Below are 20,706 nucleotides of genomic sequence, written 5' to 3' on the forward strand. Positions count from 1 at the left end.
AGAGGAAGAATCAGAAGAGCACTTTGCAAGCATACTGTTGCTGCTGTTGCTAATCCTCATGTAAGTGCATGAAGATGGGACCTAGCACCTGGATGACTGCATGGGATGGTTACCTGGGTCACAGATGCATGAGTAGCTGTCCCAGTCATCACTGCAGTAGCTGTGCTGTGGACACGGGTTGGAATCACAAGGATTATCCACTTCGCAGCCCTCCTTCACATTGATCTTAATAGCTTGCTTCATGTTGAGTGTAGCTATATTTGTAGATGTCTCTCCCATTCTTACTCCCTGGTGACAAAAGACAATTATTTTAGTGTTTGTTTAGAAGAGAATACTACATGTTTCATTACTTCCATTAATCCAAATCCCTTAATTGAATGACAAAAGACAATAATTTTAAAATTAGAGTGAATTTTGACCAGAGTACTATGTGTTTCATTACTTCCATTGATCCAAAAGGCCACACTTTAAAGAAACATCACCTGATGATCCAAACCCAGAGTTTTTTCAAATGATGTTCCCCCTTCAAACTAGATTTGTACCTGGGAAAGTTGGTGGACTTTACTATTTTGATGAAGGACACAGAAATGTTTGAGGACGGATGAAAAAGAAAACTCCACATTTTGACAGGAGTATTTTTTTAAGTGTTCACACTTTGTTGCTACATTTCTGATTTCATACCTGCATACAGCCATAAAAACCCTGCTGAACAGAGACTTGGTCTCCTGAGACACCTCCCACTATGATGCTTTTCATTTTCAGTCCAGGTAGCTGATTTCCAATCTGCACAGTGCTCTGTTGAGGAAAAGGACAGTTGTTGAGAAGCACTATCACCCTCTGAGAGACAGACAGTCTACTTTCCGTATTGAAAGAGTCAAGCAATAGCTGACAGTAGATTAAAGAAAAAATATTAAAGCAGTGAGGAGTTAGACATCTGAATGTGACTTTTTACAGACTTGTTCATAAGATACCTTATTGTCAGGCTTAATAAATTAATATAACTTCATTAGACACAAATCATTGCAGAACATGGCTCACAGTACAATTATTTTTCTACAATCCCTTATCTTACTTTCTCCTAGAAACAGAGGTAACATCATGATGCTGCCTTACCTGGTACATCCCATAGTCCAAGGACATGACAGCAAGGTACTTGATGTCTTTACCATCTTTAGCACTCTTCAGCTCTATTAATAAATGATGCCATTCCCCATCACTGACTCGCAACTGTCTCATCTTCAAACTAGCAACCTGGCTCAGGCCACTGTACACTTCAAACTGCACGTAATTGTTCAGTATCTGTTGAAAAAAAAAATCTATTTTTTGCTACTATTTGTATTTGATGCAGAAGTGGGCAGAAGGCAAGATAATAGTGTTTCCTAGGACAATCTAGGCAAGAAAGCCCAAACAGCAAAGAAGGGAACACTCGGAATAACTCCTCATATAACTTTGGAGTTCAGACTTACCCTACTGACAAAAAACCCCAAAACAATCAAGAGACACATTTTTCACATCTACAGTAATGCATCCTACTACCTCTGTTCTTAAAAGAACATAATCTTAAATCAATAATTGGAATTTTACAATGATATTTTGTTCACTGAAATTATTGGTGTGCATTTAGCTGGGTGGAGGAAGCTATGTAGTTCATTCACATGACTGTATCTACAGATGGGGAAGAATTTCTTAATTCTATTCTAACCATAGGCAGCCACATTTTTACCTGAATGTTGATCTTGGATGCAGCCCCAGCATTGGCTTGCATTAACATGCCGTTGACTTTCCGGGTTCTGAACATCAGTCCAATGTACCATGGTACAGAGATGGTAATATCAAGGTCACTCCAAATGATGATGCTTTCACCACTGAAACGCTGAGGAGAAGGCATTGCTGTAAATCAAAGGACAGGAGAGAAACAGCTGATACCCTTCAGGACAAAGGTTAAGAGGGGAAATGACACTATGTTGCAGTGATGGTGGAAAGCAGCTAGTCCCTTTTCCACTGAGCTATTTTTAATCTACTATGGAGTAGAGTCACTCTATAAGAGTTACTATGAAAGAGCTGGTATTAATGAAAATTCACAACCTACCCTTATTTTGGGGTAAGCACTTTGGCTCAGTGCCTGCACTCAAAGGCAGCACACCTTCACACTGCTAAGGCATTATGTAGGCGAGAGATGTTCCTAGAAAGGTAAGCTCAGGATCTCTGCTGATACAGTTCTGCTGATGAGTGGGTGTACAGAGCAGGAAATATGAGGGCAACAGTTGCTGCAGATGTTTTCAACATACCCTTGATTCCTTGCTTCTAATTAACAGATTAAACACAGAGGACAAGGCTGGGAGACAATGCAAAGTATCAATTAATTATAAATACTCCAGGGCCAGGTTATTTAGCTGTCTCAGCTACACAGCCTTTTCACAGGGAGAAAGCTTGTGTGGAATAGTCTAAATTATCTGCCTTATATATCTCAAATGACAGCTGAAGACTTGCTTTCCTCTCTAACCTTGCATGAGTATAGCTCCTGCATGGAGGAGCAGATGACAACCTAAAACAGAAAACACTTTTTGCTAATGGAAAATAGGGAAACACCTGCCCTTTGGACTTTTGAGGACTTTTGAGGTCCTGTTACCTCAGGTAACTTTTGAGGACTTTCAAGGTCCTGTTACCTCAGGTAACAGGAGCTACAGTACCACGGATTAGTTCATTCCACTGATCAGATGCACAAATTAAGCCGTGGGAACTATGTGCTATTTGTGGCTCCTCATAGGGCACCTCCACCACATGCAGCATCTTCTAGTGGAATTTGCAGACAGCTCCTGCCTGATGTTCTCAGTTATGAGCATGCTGGTAGGTTCATGGCAGTATTTTGCAAGTGAAAGCAGGCTGCAACCACCAGAGATTGGCACTCAGCCTTGTATCTTGTTAGGTGGTAAGCCCATGTGGATGGTCATTGATTTGACAGATCATAACCACCTCCTTGCCCTTCTGCTCCACACTACCATATCTGTTGACTCTTCTGGATTTTCTTGCAGTAGGACAGGTCAGGTACGTACAACTGTGTGTTACTATAAAATGGCAAGTCCTTAGAAAAGGTAGAGAGATGGCATCATAGCAGAAAATGGAGTGAGTCTGACAGGAAATTGCATTTTTCTGAAGAAAAATCCCAACACCCAAGTTTCTGATATGCCTGCCTTGCTGGTCTCTATAAAGGTAAAGGCTGAGACACAGGGGAGTGCAGGAGCTGGAGATAAGTACCAGCCCTTCAGCTCCCTATTTGCGAGAAACAAGATCTCAGAGACTAGCAGACTACCTCAAGCCAAGTCAGAGGTGTAACTTGACTTGCCCTTCTCTTAGGTGTTAGTCATACAACCACCCCAACCCAGGGTAACTGCAGCCAAAAGGGCAACCCTACTTCTCCCTGCTCCAGGCTGTGATCTGCTCTTTGCAGTCATATTCAGTACTCCACAAATACTAGCGGGAGCATATGGTAGAACTGAAGCTTAGCCTGTTCTTGAAACAGAAAGTAATCTAAAATGGTTTGCCACCAAACATAGATGTCCCCAGCTGGCATAAAACTTGAATCTAGTGCTTGAGCTCTGGTTGTCTGGGCCAGGGCACAATTCATCAGCCTGAACTGCACCACATCAATATAAAAGTAACCAGGCCATCAGTGCTGAGCAGAATCATTTCCTCCTGCTCCACACATGCAAAACTCAGCCTCTTCCTTCTTCTTCTACCATGCTGACCTTCACAATGTCCTCAACTTTCAACCTCTTTGCCAGTGGTTTTCTAGGCCGTTGCTGAGATTTTTAAGTCCACTTGCCTCTAGAAAGCAGAGCCAGGATGCAAACCTTGTGTGCTTCCCACCTGCTGGAGGCTGTGAATGCTTTTTGCAAATGTTTCAGCTTGGCTCCTGGGAAAACTGGACTGGCATGGCAATTAGCCACCTTCTTCCTTTTCTCACTGGTGGTGAGTTTTCATGCTTGCAAATACCTTTCCCTTCCCACACCTCCTCACAACTCCCCTCCCTTCCCTAGGGCATGGGTGCACCTTGCCCTACTAGTAAAACAGAAATCCCCATCCATTGGCACCCTGTGACCTCACTCCCACCACCAGCCCTTCCCCATATCTGGGTCCAGGGGTCTCCATAGAGGGGATGGTGGGCACAACCAACGTACCACTGCTGAGGTGAGTGGACAAGCACTCTCAGCACAGCACCTCCCTGCCATTGGCAAGGCAGTGATGTAAACTAATGGTTTTCTCAGGGTTCATCACTTTGATGTGCTGCTTTGTATATCTACATACACTTTTAAGAGACTCCTACATTTAAAAAGTCACCAGAAAGATGTAAGGGCTCTGCCCTGTGAAGACAGAGGGCCTGGCGAAACACAGTCAACATCAGGATGTCGCCTGCAGTTTGATTGTAGGACATGTGACAGTTTACATTTTGGTGCAAAGCTGTGGTGTTCAGCTCAAGGCTAGCACAGTATCATTAGCCATTTGAGAGAGAGCTGGGCACAGCTGCTAGATCTTCTCCAGAGCATTGCAATATCTCAGTTTTTAAAAGAATTAAATTACAACAAAGGTTAAACCCATTTTCCCCTAATTTTATCTCTGTTGTATATGTTACCGGGGGGAGATCTGGCCTAGGCTGACGCATACTGTGCTAAAGTGGTTTGCAAATCACTGTGGTGTGTGCACCTCAGCTTGGATATGTGCTATTCCAGAGTCCTTGACCTGCTGAGAGTAATGAAGAATGTCTGGTTTGAGGTAGACTCATCAGAAGAACAAAATCTTTAATCACGCTGCAAACTATTCAGGGCTAAGCATCATTTGGGATAACGGAAACAAAGACCTACCGCCTCCAAATCAGGAGACATAATTTGGCCTGTTTCTAGGAAAGCCATGCCCAGTATAAGCAGGTTTTCTTTCCCGAAAACCTCCAGGAAGCCTCCAAATGAGCGACCCACTACTAGATGTGGAGGTGCCACTTTACAGTGGGCAGCCTACTGCTGCACCAACTCCATGGGACCCCTCACAGAGATGAGTTCTTGCTTCCTTGGTGAGAAACTAACTGCAAGTTCTTCACACCTTATAAAACACCTGCTGTTCCTTCCTCATCCTTTATTAATGAGTTTTTACACATATATGCACATTGTGTTCAATCAAAGAAAAACCCAATAAAACTGAAAGCACTCGTACTCAGCAGAGAGTGCCTTCTTGCCAAGAAAGTGGTGATTAAAACTGCACATTCATCCCTGGTTTGAGTCAGAGCCCAATAAAGTCAGCAGGATGCTTTCCACCGATTTAAAGGGGCTTAGGATCAGGCACTTTTACTATAAACAAATTACTAAACCCTGCCAAGTTCTGTGGGACTACTTTGCTTCTGTGAGTAAATCAATGAAAGCTGCTGCTCTCCATGACAGTGTGTCAGCTATCATATTTGCTACAGAGGTAAGCTCCAACACTTTTCCAAATAGATAATTGGCAACTTTTAGTCTTAATTACGATCTTCTGTTACCTGTCCCATGCATGCTATGAAATGTTGGTGATGGGTGATGAAAAGTGCACACATGGTTATGCAGGAGGAGGTCTCTGCATCCTACCTTGCTCACAGTTTTTCCCTCCATAGCGTACAGGGCACTCGCAGATGTATGTGTTCCACTTGTTGATGCAGGTGCCCCCATTCTGGCACCAGTTGGTTTCACAGTAGTTCCTCTGTGCTGCACAGCCTGAAATTTAGGGAAACGGTTACCTTGCATGGTTTTAAAAATAAAAATGCTCTGAATCATTGTATCTGAGTTTTTAGGTAAAAAGAAGACATGACAATTTTAGGTTTGGGGGTGGTTTAATATCCTTGAAGTCAGCGAAGCAAAATGTGGATGGCAAGAGTCTGTGTGATGTGAACAAGTGTCAAATTCATAAAGACAAAAAAAGGCTCTTAGACACTGAACTGTAAATCTCTGGGGAGTAAGAGAAATTTTTGGGGAAATATCACTATATGCTTGTCTTGTTTTTATATTCTCCCCCTGTCATCCACTGCTAGAAATAGGGAGATGACTGGTGCTGTGACTTGGTATCACTGTTTCCAACTTACTGTCTCCTAACCAGGGAAAGTCAATGTGCAGTGCTACACAGTGGAATAACACTACTATACATCATTGTTTTAAACTATATGGGAACACATTTCCAAATGACGAAAAAAAACATCCATTCTAAAGAAAACACTTCATGGCTTCTGATGTGCATTTCCCTAAGATACAAACTTGTGTTCAACTAATATTAGAGACACAACTGTTAAAAAAGGGCTCCAAGACAAAAGAGCAATTTGAAGTATATGCTGTGACTCCATTCTTAACCCATCACCCATGCAACATACCTAAGAACTGCAATTAAGCAGCACAGAAGGAAGGGAAGGGACTTGTTTTTGTGCGTAAGAGACAGTTTTATGATTATGACAATATTTTTTACACCAAAAATAATACTGATCAGGGATCCTGGGACTGGAAACCTAATCAAAGAATCAGAGAATGGTTTGGGTTGTAGGAGATCTTACAACATCAAGTTTCAGTTTTCCTGCCAAGGGCAGGGACATCTTCCACTAGACCAGGTTATTTAAAGTCCCATCCACCCTGTCCTTGAACACTTCCAGGGATGGCACATCTCTCTCTAACCTATTCCAGTGCCTCACTACCCTCACAGTGAAGAACTTCTTTCTCACATCTAATCTCAACATACCCTTTTTCAGTTTAAAGCCATCACAGAACCTCAGTGTGGTAGAGGTTCAAAGGGACCTCTGGAGGTCATCTAGTCTGAACCTCTGCTAAAGCAGGGTCATCCACAGCAGGTTGCCCAGGATCACAATGTCCAGCTGGGTTTGGAATCTCTCCAGAGAAGAGGACTCTGCCCTTTGCACTATCACTAAATGCCCTTGTCAAAAGTTCCTCCCCATCTTTACTGCAGGACCCCTTTAAGTACTGCAAGACCGCTATAAGGTCTCCCTGGAGCAGCGTCTTCTCCAGGCTGAACTCAGCCTGTCTTCAACAAACCAGAGCCTCCAACAGATTGCTTCATGAAGCAGCTTTCATATTTGGAGAATTGCAGAATTTGATTTATGAAACAAACACAATTTATGAATAGGACATTAAAAACATTCTTTCTCATGAACTAATCCCACTGGCTTTCAGGGCAAAGTGACATTTAAAAGAAAGAAAAAAAAAAAAAAGTTCATTTAGGAGTAAATTCCTGGGTGAAAAACAGCAATGCAGAAGGTACAAACAAGCACATTCCTTTTCTGCATGCCACTTAATATTGTAAGTGTGCAATGTGCCAGGGACTATTGTGTATGTCCCTGGCACGGGTGCTGACTGCACCTTGCTCAAACAAATGAGGTCTGGATGTAGCCATGACGGCAAAGTGGTGGCAATGCAATGGCCAGCAGTACCTCAAGCACCTGCCATGCAGCCTGCAGCAAATGCTTCACACTCAGTGGTGCTAACAGGGGTGCAAGGGCCATTGCAGAACCCTCTATCCCCTGCTCCTCCCTAGGGCTCCTCCCAGTGGGGGCCCTTTTGACATCCTAAGTTCTGTTACACACATGGCTAAAACAAAGTGTTTTCCCACGTTGACTTTTGAGGTGGTCATTGCTCATACCTGGCAGAGTGCCATTATTGGCGATGAAACTAGCCATGTCGATTGGCTTGCTGTCGATGGAGAGGTTCCTCATGCAGCCAATAAACTGTCTGTTGTGCACTGGGAAATCTTCAGGCAAGTTTGGGACACCCCCAAGGAGGAGAGGGCCAGTTAGGTCCAAAGATCTGAAGAGACAAAGAAATGCTCATCACCTCTCGCATGTAGCTTGTTTTCGTTCTTTATCTTACCGGTTCCCTAAGTGCATATGAGCTGTTAATAAGCTGTGCAGCTCCCTCTGGGACATCAGTAATTCCAGAGGTTATAATCAAAGGACCTTTCAGAAACACCACAACTTAACTTAGAAGCTGCCATATGCATACAGAATCCAATGACCTGTCCCTATCAGTAGACAATAGGAAAGAGAAAATAAAAATAATGGCAAAATGTGCAGCTGCAGGACACTTCTTTCTGAGTCTGATCAATCAAGGGCTGGCTTATGCTCAGCACAAGGGTTGAGGTGTTATAAATTTTGATATAGACTCAGTTATTATACAGTGCCAACTCTTTTTAAATCTTCCGAGGATGTCAAATATTAGGAACAATTAGTGGATGCAGGTTTCACTGAATGACTCCACATCGTACATCATTGGTGTTCTAAAATCTTGGGATTTTAGAACACCATAGAATGGTTTGGGTTGTAAAGGACCTCCAAAGGTCATCTAATCCAATCCCCCTGCAGTGAGCAGGGCCATCCTCCACTAGATCAGGTTGACAAGAGCCTTGTTGAGCCTGACCTTTAATATCTCCTTGAGCATCATGTGCATCTCAATTGTCTTTCTGCTATTACTTGTTACTTTATATCCCTGCCATGTTGGTTGCTTGGTGTCCATCTCCTCTTTAAAATCAAAAGCACTAATCTTTTTTGGTCCCTCCTTACAGGAAAGATGTTTTTACTACCTAATGATTCTCACTGGCCTTTTCTGTATCCCCCTTATTTCCATGTCTGTTTCAGACAAACTTTTAAGTTTAATCATGTAACTAATAAGCTCTTCAGCCATTCCTTTCAATAATAAATCTAATTTTATATTTACCCTTCTCTCTATACTTCATACTGAGTATATTATTTTGGGTGCTATCCACACCAACATCCAGGTCTCTCTCTCTTTTTTTTTTTTTCCATTTTATAAGTAATCTGGGCATGTGTCTGTACCCACACAAAACTGTGTATTCCACCCAGTACACTGACATTCACCATAGCCCCCAGTAAATTCCATCTACCAAACTAAACCTTGTTACTTGTTAAATCATGCCTGCTTTTCAAACTTAATTTGCTTAGAAGTTAATCACATACTGTTAACTCGTCCCTGGAAGAAGAAAATGAGTGGAAAAGACAAATGTAGGGAATCCTTACTTCTTTGAGCCTGTCTGAGTTCCCTGGGCTGCGCAGGTGTAGTTTCCAATGAGGATCCCGAAGCGCACAGCCACTGCTGTGTCACAGTCGTCCACAGTCACCACAGCCACCTTCTCTCCAGAAGGTCCGTGGGGAATTCCTAATCGCCCAATATTTGGCTTCAAGAAATAAATGGCACATGTCACACAGTGCTACATACACATGGGATTTAAATGCTGGTTCAGCCAGCTCAGCGACATACTTCTCCCTACCTCCCAAAGGGCACTAAAATAGGATACGTAAGCTAAACAGTGGAAGTTAAGTTGACCTATGACAGGAAAAAACCCCAATGGATGACTTCAAAGGCAGTTCATACATGCCCAGTGTGTTGTACAGCATGCCAGAAGTGCCTTTGGTCTTTTCCACTGCTGAACCACTTTGGTCTTACTTCTGCAAACTCTAATAAATTCTGGTAACGTTGCAATTCTTCACCTCAAGTAAATGAAGTCACTTGAATGTTAACAGTTTCTGCCCAAAGAAACATAAAATGATGCAGTATCACAAGTGAAGCTAAAGGTTTAAATAAAATTTTCTCTGATGGGGTTATTCTGTTTGGGCCACCAGAAACTTAAGTATGAGTTCCTATAAAGGCTGTAGTGAAAGGATGACTGGGAGGGAGTTTAGAGGAAGATTTATTGTTCTCAGCTACAAGATGGAGGGCACAGAAAATTACTGCCCATTGCGGAGCTGTCTGAGAAACTCCCAGTTTCTAGTCATAGCGACCTGTGGAGCTGGAGAAGTCAAAGCAATGGATGAATCTGAGCTTGCTCTTGTAGCTGCTTTGGTCCAGGCATGCAGACTCACACTGTAGATGGTGCATGGAAGGTGGGAAGAAAGTATGTTTTAGAGAGCAGTAAGTGCTCCGTCTTTCCCTTATCTCTGGCTAGATACACGCAGTAGGAAACTCCTGACCACCCAATTACAACACGCCTTAGTGAATGTGGGCACAAAACTAGAATTACCACACTCATCTCCATATCTCCTCTGTTACTGGCTTGCTATCACACTATTGCTATGACCCTGCTGGAAACTGTTATTCTCCTCACTTCAGCACTCATCAAGAGCTGGGAAAATTCAGTGGTCTCAACAGACAGAAAAGCTGTAGGATCACAAGGAATCCAACTCCAATCACCAAATTTCTGTGCCTCTACCACAAACACATCCTTAATCTTCACTAATTCCATAATTGATGAGATGAACCCCAAAGTATCTGGCAGAAGATGTTTCTGCCATGCAGAAAAAGAGATAGATTTCTCCAGTGGACACGTGTGTCACAAGTTTTAAAAAAGGGTGTATGTATAAATATCAGCACAGCAGCCTCAGCGAAGAGCTAGCAAATTCAGACACTATGAACAGGATTGCTCTGTCTTGCAGACCTTTTTGGACTGTGGAGGTGTCGTGGCCTTGGAATGTGCTTTCTTGTCAGACTACAATGGTGATGGGATGTAGTACTAAAGTTGGCCCAGTGTTAGGAGGTATGAAGAGTTGCAGTGAATCACATGATTAATCCTGAGGTAGCAAGTAAAGCGTGTGAGTGAAGAGGAGTCAGGGGTTTGGGTCTACAATTTGGTAGGAGTGTGCTTGGTGGGTCATTACATGTCTTCTTGCAAATATAAGCTTAGAAGGAGGACAAAGCAGCACAGCAGCCTCAGTGAGGAACTAACAAATTCTGTAAGAAAACCATCTTCCATGTTTAATGTTCATAGAGAGCCACAGAGTCCTAAGCTACCACTCATGCAGGATCTCTGAGAACTTCATGTGCACAACAGAAGCAATGAGCTGAACACCTCTGGCTTTGCTGTGGTTCCTCTATGGGTAAAGGAACACCCCACAGAAGAGAAGTCACCGGGATCTTACCAGACATGCAGCACAATGGAAAGCTGAGTGGTACTTTTATGATGTGTTGATCAACAACAGTAACCACATGAAAACGTGAGATAGCTGAGCTTCACATGGGAGTTTGCTGTATGCTCACTTTAAAATATGTATTGCTCAACTGTGTACTGAAACCCCTTATTTGCACAGCAAACAAGGAAGTAGCAGAGAATTAAATGTCTAATCTTTCTGTTTTGCTTATACGTACATAAATTTGTTAAATACCTAAAGCCATTTTCATAATCTTTAAAGAGATACAGCTTTATTTCTAAGGGTAATTATCCCAATGTATAAAAAACATTCTAAAAAGATGTTTCCTGGTGTTGATTCCGGTTAGAAAGTGTTTTCCATTTCCTCTACCAAGAGCTAATATGATCACATAGTTTGGCAGTTATACAGTACGAAGTTTTGACCTCTCTGGAATGATATTAAGACAGACTGTATTTTTTCTGATAGCCCCTGGACTTTGCCACAGCCCAGCTTGGAAAGACAGGAAGCACGCATATTTGCAGTGCATAAAATGTTATTGTATGCAGTGATGGCAATGTTAGTGAGCAGCTTTTCAAAGCAAATGAAAAAATACATAGAAAATTAATCAACTGATAGGCAGACCTTCCCTTCCAAAATTAAAATGTTTACATTCTGGGTGCTACTTCTATTCATGTGGAGGAATGATTCGATTAACATTTATGTTCTTTTGCTTCACTGAAATAACCTATTGTTTCTTACATTGGAGCCTTGACAAAGGCAGGGTATTTATCTCACAGCAGGGGTTATCTGCCCAATGTTAATCAAGATTGCAACCTGATGAGACTCAACAGTTTGCAGCTGCTCCTTCACAGTCAACTTGCAGTGGCAAATTGATGGTTTTTTTTTCCCTACTTTTATTTAACATAGAAACTGCAAACTGTTTCACCAGATGTTGATTGTCCAGTGCAGTGCATCTCTGGCATCAGTCTGGCTCTGATGACCACAGAGAACCATAAGCTGATGAAGAAGGAATTAAATATCTTGTGAATGAAAAGAGATCTACTTCAGTTCAGACCATATTTGGTTCAAATAGGCTGCAATTTTCTGACTATGTTAAAAGGCTAATTTGACAGAACAGGCTTTTCCCAAAATGGAAGAATATGTTGCTGGGAAAGGAGAAAAGATCTTCCAAGTGATTTAATACGACATGGACTCTTTTTTTCTCTTATATGTGGCAAGTACACTTTTCATCTTCTCAGCACTAAACAGAGGGAATATTTTCTAATTGAAATCATGTGAAATAAACAAAAGACTGAAACAGAGGGAACCTAAGTTAGGAGTTCATTCAGAAGTGAATCGTGAAATTGATTTTATTAATATTTTTGTTTGATGCAAAAGACATTTAGAGCACCACACGTTAAAAAAAAAAGAATCACTTTAAGTAGCTGAGTGCTAGAAAGAATTAATAACAACATGAAACTTGGGATCTAATGGAAAGAATTCCAATTGCAGGCTCAGAGACCATTTGCTACGAATTATGACAACTGGAAAAAGAAACCTATTAATTGAATACAAAATAATGATGAACTACAGTGTGATCAAAAGGCACAAAATGCAATACAACAGTGAATTGTTGTGATGAGGGGCATGAGGGAAATTTTATGACACTGAACAGGATAAAATGCTGTGGGCAATTTTTATTTAATTTGTCAAAAATAACTTTCAGAAAGAGCAGATATCCAGAATGGCAGCCAGGGCAATGGGAAGTTTACATTATCAAACAGACAAAACAGACTTGGCATGTTTAGCTTAGTGAACTGAAGTCTAGGAAAGGGTTTTGGAAATGAGAAGATGCTATCACTGCAATGAATACAGTACAAGAACAAAGAGGTATAACAGGTCCATGAGCGATGCAGGTTGGAAATCACCAGGTGATGCTCAGCCATAAGAGGGATCAATTATAAAAAAGAACTTAATTTGTTTGTGATTACAGAAGCTGGTGTCACCAAAGGACTGGCCTATATTTGAAAGAAAATAAATAACAGTAAGTAGTACTGGAAAACAGACAAGAAAACAAATTGCCAACACAAAATGACAGCACACAAATTTCAGGCATGATCTTTGCCTCAATGGAATCCTACTGGAGCAAGAATGATCCCTAACAGTAGGAACAGCTAATACTAACCAGCATTAATTCACGATATCATTTTCTGGAAATATGTTCAAGGAGTTAAAAGCCAGACTTTCATCTGGGTACTTAGCAGTCCTTTCTGCCTGTCAGACTCATCTCCTGAAACACCATGCTACCCAAAAGGCAAATTTCATTAGCCGTGCCAATTCTGCACTCATGAGTAAGTGTGCAATGTGGTGTACAGGAATTTACCAGCATGACCCCCATTAATGGTAATGCAAGTCATGTAACTGAGTTCCTGCTCATGGGGCTGAAAATTTACCTTATGCTGCCTAACCCTAAAGGCTGCCTTTTTACTTAGTGCTTGTCTGGAAAGAGGCTGCAAATCAAACTTCAAAGACCACATGCTGTACAAGCGAGTAGCAAGAAGAGGTAACAAACAGTGGTAAAGAGAGAACTTGGTCTGCCTTAAGGAAACTATGAAAGTAATGGATTCATACTGACTTACAATAAAAATACCAAACACCCCAACCCCCCCTGAAAACAAACAAAAACCCCACCACCCCACCCCAAAATCCAAACAAACAAAAAAAACACCCCAAAACCCAAACAAAAAACAACCAATCAAAAACAACCACAAAAAAAGCGCAACCAAAAAAAAGTGGGGGAAAAGCAGCCCTAAGAGTTGCAGTATATTATCACCATCACATAACGATTTTCCAAACAGTCTCTGCACCCCACATTACAGTACAGTGTGTTTGTTGTATTGACCCTTATGTTGTTCTAATATACTCAGGATCCACATATGAGAGCCGAGGCCACCTACCTTTCTCTTCCTCTCATATAAAACAAGATGAGCCACATTTATGTTCCTCAAATCATAGTAGCTAAAATCATGCATGTCATGAAACTTTGCCTCACTGAGCTTTCACGAAGTAGATCAGTGGGTTCTAACCTATGAATGGAGAATCTCAAGTCTCATGTCTAACCCAGGACACTCTCCTTTCCCCAGACAGAGTCATAAGCAGACTGCAATTGCAGGAATGACAATTCTCCCAGGATGTCTTTTGAAAATTGCAGCTCCCTTTCTGACCATAGCAGAGTTAACCATGAGACTCATCTATTGTCCTCAGTGGTGACCTGGAGGAGTGACTCTCTCAAGCTGCCAAGGTGCATGTAACTACCTTTGGCCACCTGCAGTGACTTTCTCAGGTTGCAGTGAAAATGCCACTGTGAAATATGATGCCAAATATGATTTTTGTGAAAAACAAGTATAGAGGCGTTGAACTGCTTGGACTTCTCACAACTTCAACAGAAAGAAACACACACAGATTCTCCCAGATGCATGTAAAACTCTGAGAAGCTTAATCTGTGAACTTGTGTTTTCTAAAGGGAGACCAGATAGAGGAGAGAAGGTCATCAAAACACATCTGTTTATAGTTTGCAAATCTACTGCAGAAATCTATTCCCACTCCACTTAAACCATCAGACATGGATATTCTCATGTATCTCAGTTTCATTTGGATTCTCTATTATTTTAAAGTAAATATTTAAACTGCAAGATCCGACACAGTTACTTATTAGACACAGATGGTCTCATGATGCACAGTGAATGGAAAAGACATACAGATTGACAATGGAAGCCTTGTCTTAAACACTTAACTGCTACATTTTTACATTATAAACACTACTGTTTTCAATAGTCACAATGCAAAACGATTGAAGAGGTTTAAGCAAATTGTCTAATCGTTGGTAGACTTATTTTGAATTAAATTGAACTAGGTATGTACATGTAATAGTAATACTACAAAGTGCAAATGTTTAGTCAGTCATCAGCAGTGACAGATTCCTGGTTTTCTCCCTTTCATTAGTTAATCTGCAAGATAAAAGGGATTTTACAAAGGTCCCACAAACACCTCCTTCACTGGAAATACCTTTCCTAACTTCCATTCTTAGATTAAAAACTGCCACTTGACTTTTTGCACAGATGGGAAGAGGGAGAGTGATTTTGTTCAGCCATTGGAGAGTGTTCCAACATCACAGATATTCCCTGAACTCAAAGTGAAAAGTGTGCTCTCCAGCTTGAACCTCAGCTGTAAGGACTTCTGCCTACTGTAGCCAGTCCACTGAATCTTTTGAGAGAGCTGAGGGGATAACTCAGTAGCACACTGTATGGCCAAGACTTTGAGAACACAAACTGGGAACCCTTGCAGATAAGACACATACCACCCCATCGTGCTTTGCATGAGGAGACCTGTTTTAGTGGGGGACAGATACAACATTGTCTCTCATAAATACTGCATTTGCTCAGCTCACTGTACACATTAAAAAAAGATATCCATTTTAGAAAGTTGGTCTTCTAGTAAAATGCTTTGTGTGGCATAGTTTAATATGCAGAGCTTGTCTTGTTTGTCTTTTTTGTAAGTGTAAATGTGTAAAAAGAAAAGCCATCCTGAAGTTAGTGCCAGCCTTTCAGTGCTTCCAAGAGCTTGCTTACCAGACAATAAGTTACCCTTCTGTTTTTGTTAATCAGTGGCTAATGATTTATTGACTGTTAGGAGCAGTTAAAGGTTGAAAAGAATGTTTCCTAGCTATTTTTAATACAAAACCCCATGCTTATCTGCATTGTTAATGTGCTGGTTCAGACCCCACCACCCCCAAAAGTTCTGGGTGGAAAACACTTCATATTCATACCATTTGGAGCACTTTGCTTTCTAATGCTTGTAGCTACAATAATAATGGGGGAAAAATGGATCAGCTGGCATCAGGTCCTGATGGAAGCTGCTGCTGGGGCTCTGGCCACTGCTAGGGTCCCCCCTCACCGGTTCCCTGGTGCTCATTAGGCAGCCGGCCAGCCGCCACGGCTCCTTTGTTAACCCGCCGGCCTCTGCTCTGCTCTCTGACGCGGGGAAGGGAGAAACCCCCTCCGATTCCCAGGCAATCCTGTGCTGCTTCAGTGGTCAAAAAGCTCATTAAGTGCCCACGGCAGCGGCGGCCTCCCTGGGCAAGCGTCCGGAGCCCGGCGCCCCGCAAGGAAAATAAATAAATAAACAGGAAAAAACAACCCGCGAAAGCGCCGTGCTTGGAATCCCAGGGGAAAGGCTAGGAAATGCCGGAGAACCTTAGAACCGTGGACTTGCAGACCATTCTGATCAATCGAGAAACTCCAAATTAGGGCAGATTAAAGAAACTATTAATGTTAATCTCTGCTTTCTAAAGTTTCCCCCTACAGCTTCCCAGAGCATCTTTAAAATAACACAGTGAGAAGAACTGAGAATTTTTTACACACCCTGCTAAGTCACCAGGAAAAGGCAGGACAACTCATTTCACAAAACCCCCTTACTCCTTTGATGCAGGTATCCCCTTTATTCGCTGAATATTGTAATACCATTTCTTAACACAAACTTGTCTGGAGTCTGTGGAGAAACATGAGAGGCTGCGGCAGTAAAAAGGAAAGGCAAAAAGCTTCCCATCTCTGAGTCAAAAATGCAAATCCTGAAAAGCCACCAGACCAGTTCCTTTTCCTGCACAAACTCCTTGAAACACTTTGTGCTGGGCCACAAAGCCAAGTGAGCTTTACTAGTCTGATACGCTATCTCCTGTATGGCTGCATCCAAAGGCTAAACTTTGATATTTGAAGCAGGAGGCTTTCAGCACAGCTATGAGACCTGGCACTCAAGAACTTGCTGCTGCTCTTTTGGCAGCAGAGCAGTGATGGGGAACAGCCCTTCAGTCCCACCATATGGAATGGTGGCAAGACTGTGAGAAGTCTCGATTACAGGTACATATCATTCAGACATGTCCCCTCCCTGCACAGAGTGTGACCACTATCTTCACAAATATCATAGAGCTCCTGTAAAGGATATATTCTTGGATTTGACTAACTTTGGCAAAGGCTGCTGTAAAGCTGATGGGAAGAATGAGTTTCTCCTGCCTGCGAATGGAAATCTGATCCTCAAGTTTGTATTCCCAGATGCTTCTCAGGTCTTTGATGCTAAATCAGTGACACACTCCTCAAGACAATATCCATCTTACTGCATGTGACACACCACTCATCAAGATGATCTTCCCCTTGTCTGCCCTCTGAAACTCTCTCCTCTCCTCTGATCTTCCATTGTGGCTGATGTGCCTTCTCCCTGTTCTGCCCTGCCTTCTGAACCCTTTTATCTGCCTATTTTGCTGCCTCTCTCCCTTCCACCATCAAGCATGCTCTTCTAGCATCCTTGGAGAACTGGGAGAGAAAAGCATGTGAAGGATGCTGCAGTGCATCCTTGTTCTCTTTCATATGCTCTCCTCTTCCACTTCAGCCAACCCTTCTCCCTTTGCTATTTAACCCTATCTACCTGCCAAAGTATCACTCTCAAATGTTTTTGGTTTTACATAACTCTTGTATGTTTTACAACCTAATTTAGCATGCTGGATGCAAATGTTATTGCTGTTAAGAGTCTAAGAAATACCTATAAATAGCACAATGTGACAAACACCACACCATGACACTTACAACAACTCCTCCCGGGGCTCATCCCTGGTGACACCTTCCTGAGCAAACTGCTGCTCAGTGTGAGAGATGGGGATACAACTAGTTCTATAAAATCCAGGAATCCACACTGCTTTATGTTTATTCTCTCCATGGCTGGATCTTTGTGAGGGTCTCTTGGTACACACAGATGCTTGTGTGGCCAGGTAATTGCAAAGTGCTGCTTCTCCTCACTACACAGACAGATGCAAAATACCTGAAAACTTACTGCAAATCAGCAAGCTTCTGTAGATTTACTGTGTGATTAAATGGAGATAACAGCGCACTTCAAAGAACTTGCAACAAATTCTTGAGGTGCCATTTGAATGACTCTGTTGGCTTTGCAGAAACCCTGCCAGGCTGTGCTGCAGAGCACAGCCTTTGAGCACCATCCTCAGAGCCTTATAGCAAGCCAACAGCTATTCAGACTCTGCTGGCTCTCATGGAGGTGCCTTATATATCTCTTTAGCCTTCAGGAGGAGATAAAAAAATCATCATTTTGAGAGCTGCCATTAAACCTCTGAGTTCTGCAGCATAAGGGTGTAGATGGCTTAAGCAAATCCAGGCTCACAGATGACTGTTGGGTGCTGGGCTCTCTAGGCTGATCTCAGAGCTCCCCACCATCAGGAAAGCCACACAGCTAAGGTGCAGGCTTGGTACAGACCTAGAAAATAGTAGTGATGTAAATGGGCACACAAGTCAAGTCTTTAAAACCTGCGAGGAGTGAGAAGAACTGAGAAGCCTTGACAAGAATGAGGCTTCCAGAAGAGCAGGGTTTGTTTTTTTTTTTTTTGAAGTGACATGGTCCTTATTGTCAACTGCAGAGTGAAAACCCTGGAGATGGTTTCTGAAAAGTTACTGTTTGCATTTCCATATCAGATCATTGTCACAAAGTGTTTTCAGGGGGCATTTGTGAACTCTGCAAGAGCAACATTTCCTAAAGCAGAAAGCACTTGCCTTCCTCTTCCCCAGTGACCCAAGATATTTCTCAAAGCTGTCAGAGGGAGCTGAGCAACTCAGGCCTGGGGAGCAGGACAGACTTTGCATCTCAATGACCTCCAAATGACTTTCACTGCTTTACACTTTCATTTCCCGAGACACAGATTTAGAGGCAGTTGTTATTTCATGTCAAGACAATGGAATGTCGCTCTGCCGCCAAAGCCTGATTTCCTTTCCCAGATATCAATCACTTTGCACTTACCCTCTATGAGGAAAAAAAAACAACAAAAAACCACCAAACCAAAACAACAACCCCCCAATTACTACTAATTGAAATCCACAGGAATAAATATCAGTGGAATTGCAGGAGGGGCTTTGAAAGTCCAGGCTAATGCGTGAGGCAGATCCTCTGTTACACCCACTAACACCTGCAAGGGCTCTGCAATCATGTCTGAGCAGGACCAAGAAAAAGGAAGTATGAGCCAGGCAGCAACTCAGTGTTCTTCAGGATTTGTTAGGAACATGAACTGTTGCCACAGGCCAGACCAAAGTGAGTGAGTGGTAAATGCCACAGAAAAGTGTAAGAAAAAGGCAAATGTGCAGCAACACTTCTGGTTCTCATCTTCCCACCTGCAACACTGTAGGGTAGAGCTCCAGACAGGTTTTCACAGTATCCTGCTACATTTTATGAGTGAAAGAGACTCATCATTTAATCAGTTTCTTGCCTTACTCAATCATAGACCACCATCCAGGGAGTCCTAACTCAATAACATGGCTTGTACCTCAGCTAAAATTTCCCTTTAAAAAGGGAAATACTAACTTTATAAGGACAGCAAGATCATCAGTAGATTATAATGCAGATTGTATACCTTCACTATTAATGATGTTGCATATTATTTCTAATTAGAATCTGTCAAGCTTCAGTTTCCATATATGGTCTTTATCTAGACTAGGATTTTCATTGATGACATCTGGATTGGGGGGGAGGGAAAGAATGAATTTGGCCTCAGCAAGGATGGGAGTCTCAGCTAGAATGACAGGAAATGACTAATAAATGGAACTATTTTTGCAGAGTTCACCTTTCTCGTGCCATTTTAAAGACTGAGCCCTGAGCATGTAGGAAATGAGATGTTTTGCATTCAGACACAAGGAACATATTTTACGTGTTTGACTAGAACAGCATTTTGAACTTTAAATGTAAAACCCTGGCATGGATTCAGCAACGGAAAAATCTAATTTCTTTCCCTTCCTTTAACTGCTTGCAGTTTTAATTGCTATTTTTTTTTAATGGCCATGTCTAGTAGCACCAAAAAGACAACATAGATAAATAATACAAACGCATAGCTACAAATGACTCATAGCCTCCTATGTGTATTCCTCATAGCCTGGTATTTGTGTTCCTCCAGAACTACCTATTGTGTACTTCAGAATGTATACAAGCCTGACCACCAAAAAGCACAATAATCTGCTGATACAGTAACTTTTGTTCTTCTGAGAAAGCTGCAAACCCTATCACAAGGTTTATCTGGCTAACAATATTGGTAATATCCAATTGGTAAAAGCTCTTAGTTTTGTGTGTCTTGAGTTGAAAAATACATGAAACATGCAAGTCCCTTGGGATGCTGGTTAAGAATTTGGTTGTGGCTAGCAAAGAAAGTGACTTTTTCACTTGAATTGCTTTTCTTCCTTGTATAATTGAAGAAACTCTGTGAAGAAGAGGCCCCGTTTTATGCAGATAAACACAGATAAATCCTTCCCAAAACCAGAGCTACCAAATTGTCTGTGGTTATAATCCCTGTGGTTTTGGTGTCCTGCAAGTCTTCTTGTGCTTGAGCTATCGTAGAACTTCTGATCCCATGAAAATGCCATAGAATGAAAGGCATCCAGCAAAAATTGATCTGATGAAGTACATCAGCAGCATCCTGCTGGAAGTTAGCACTGTCCACTGGCTCCTCTGCTGTGCCACCACTAACCCCTCAATCCTGCAGTATCTTCTACTACTAAATATTTGCAATCAGATGGGTAATATGGAAATGACAGAATTAGAAATATGCATAAATCTTAAGTAAGAATATGTGATTTAAGAGGAAGCAGTAAATTTTAATATGGTCTCTGCCTAGCACACTTGAGAGAATCTTTAAAAGCTGTACTGGCCAATCTTAGAGATATTATGAATGTAGAGTTGGAAATGCA

At 41.9% G+C, this 20,706-nt stretch overlaps 1 protein-coding gene across 1 annotated transcript in view; it reads right to left on the reverse strand.

Moving 5' to 3' along the window:
• The window catches only part of CELSR1 (cadherin EGF LAG seven-pass G-type receptor 1), a 160,906-nt gene that overhangs the window by 39,350 nt on the left and 100,850 nt on the right, over positions 1-20,706 (reverse strand). Inside the window, exons 6-12 of the mRNA XM_054399449.1 lie at positions 9,044-9,201; positions 7,654-7,817; positions 5,607-5,732; positions 1,724-1,890; positions 1,114-1,299; positions 682-795; positions 114-288 (exon numbers count right to left, since the gene is read on the reverse strand). Coding sequence (XP_054255424.1) covers positions 114-288; positions 682-795; positions 1,114-1,299; positions 1,724-1,890; positions 5,607-5,732; positions 7,654-7,817; positions 9,044-9,201 — 1,090 coding nt within the window. The remainder of the gene's footprint in view (positions 1-113; positions 289-681; positions 796-1,113; positions 1,300-1,723; positions 1,891-5,606; positions 5,733-7,653; positions 7,818-9,043; positions 9,202-20,706) is intronic.

The sequence above is a fragment of the Indicator indicator genome, chromosome 3, assembly GCF_027791375.1.
Source record: "Indicator indicator isolate 239-I01 chromosome 3, UM_Iind_1.1, whole genome shotgun sequence".
In the NCBI taxonomy this organism is placed as follows: domain Eukaryota; kingdom Metazoa; phylum Chordata; class Aves; order Piciformes; family Indicatoridae; genus Indicator; species Indicator indicator.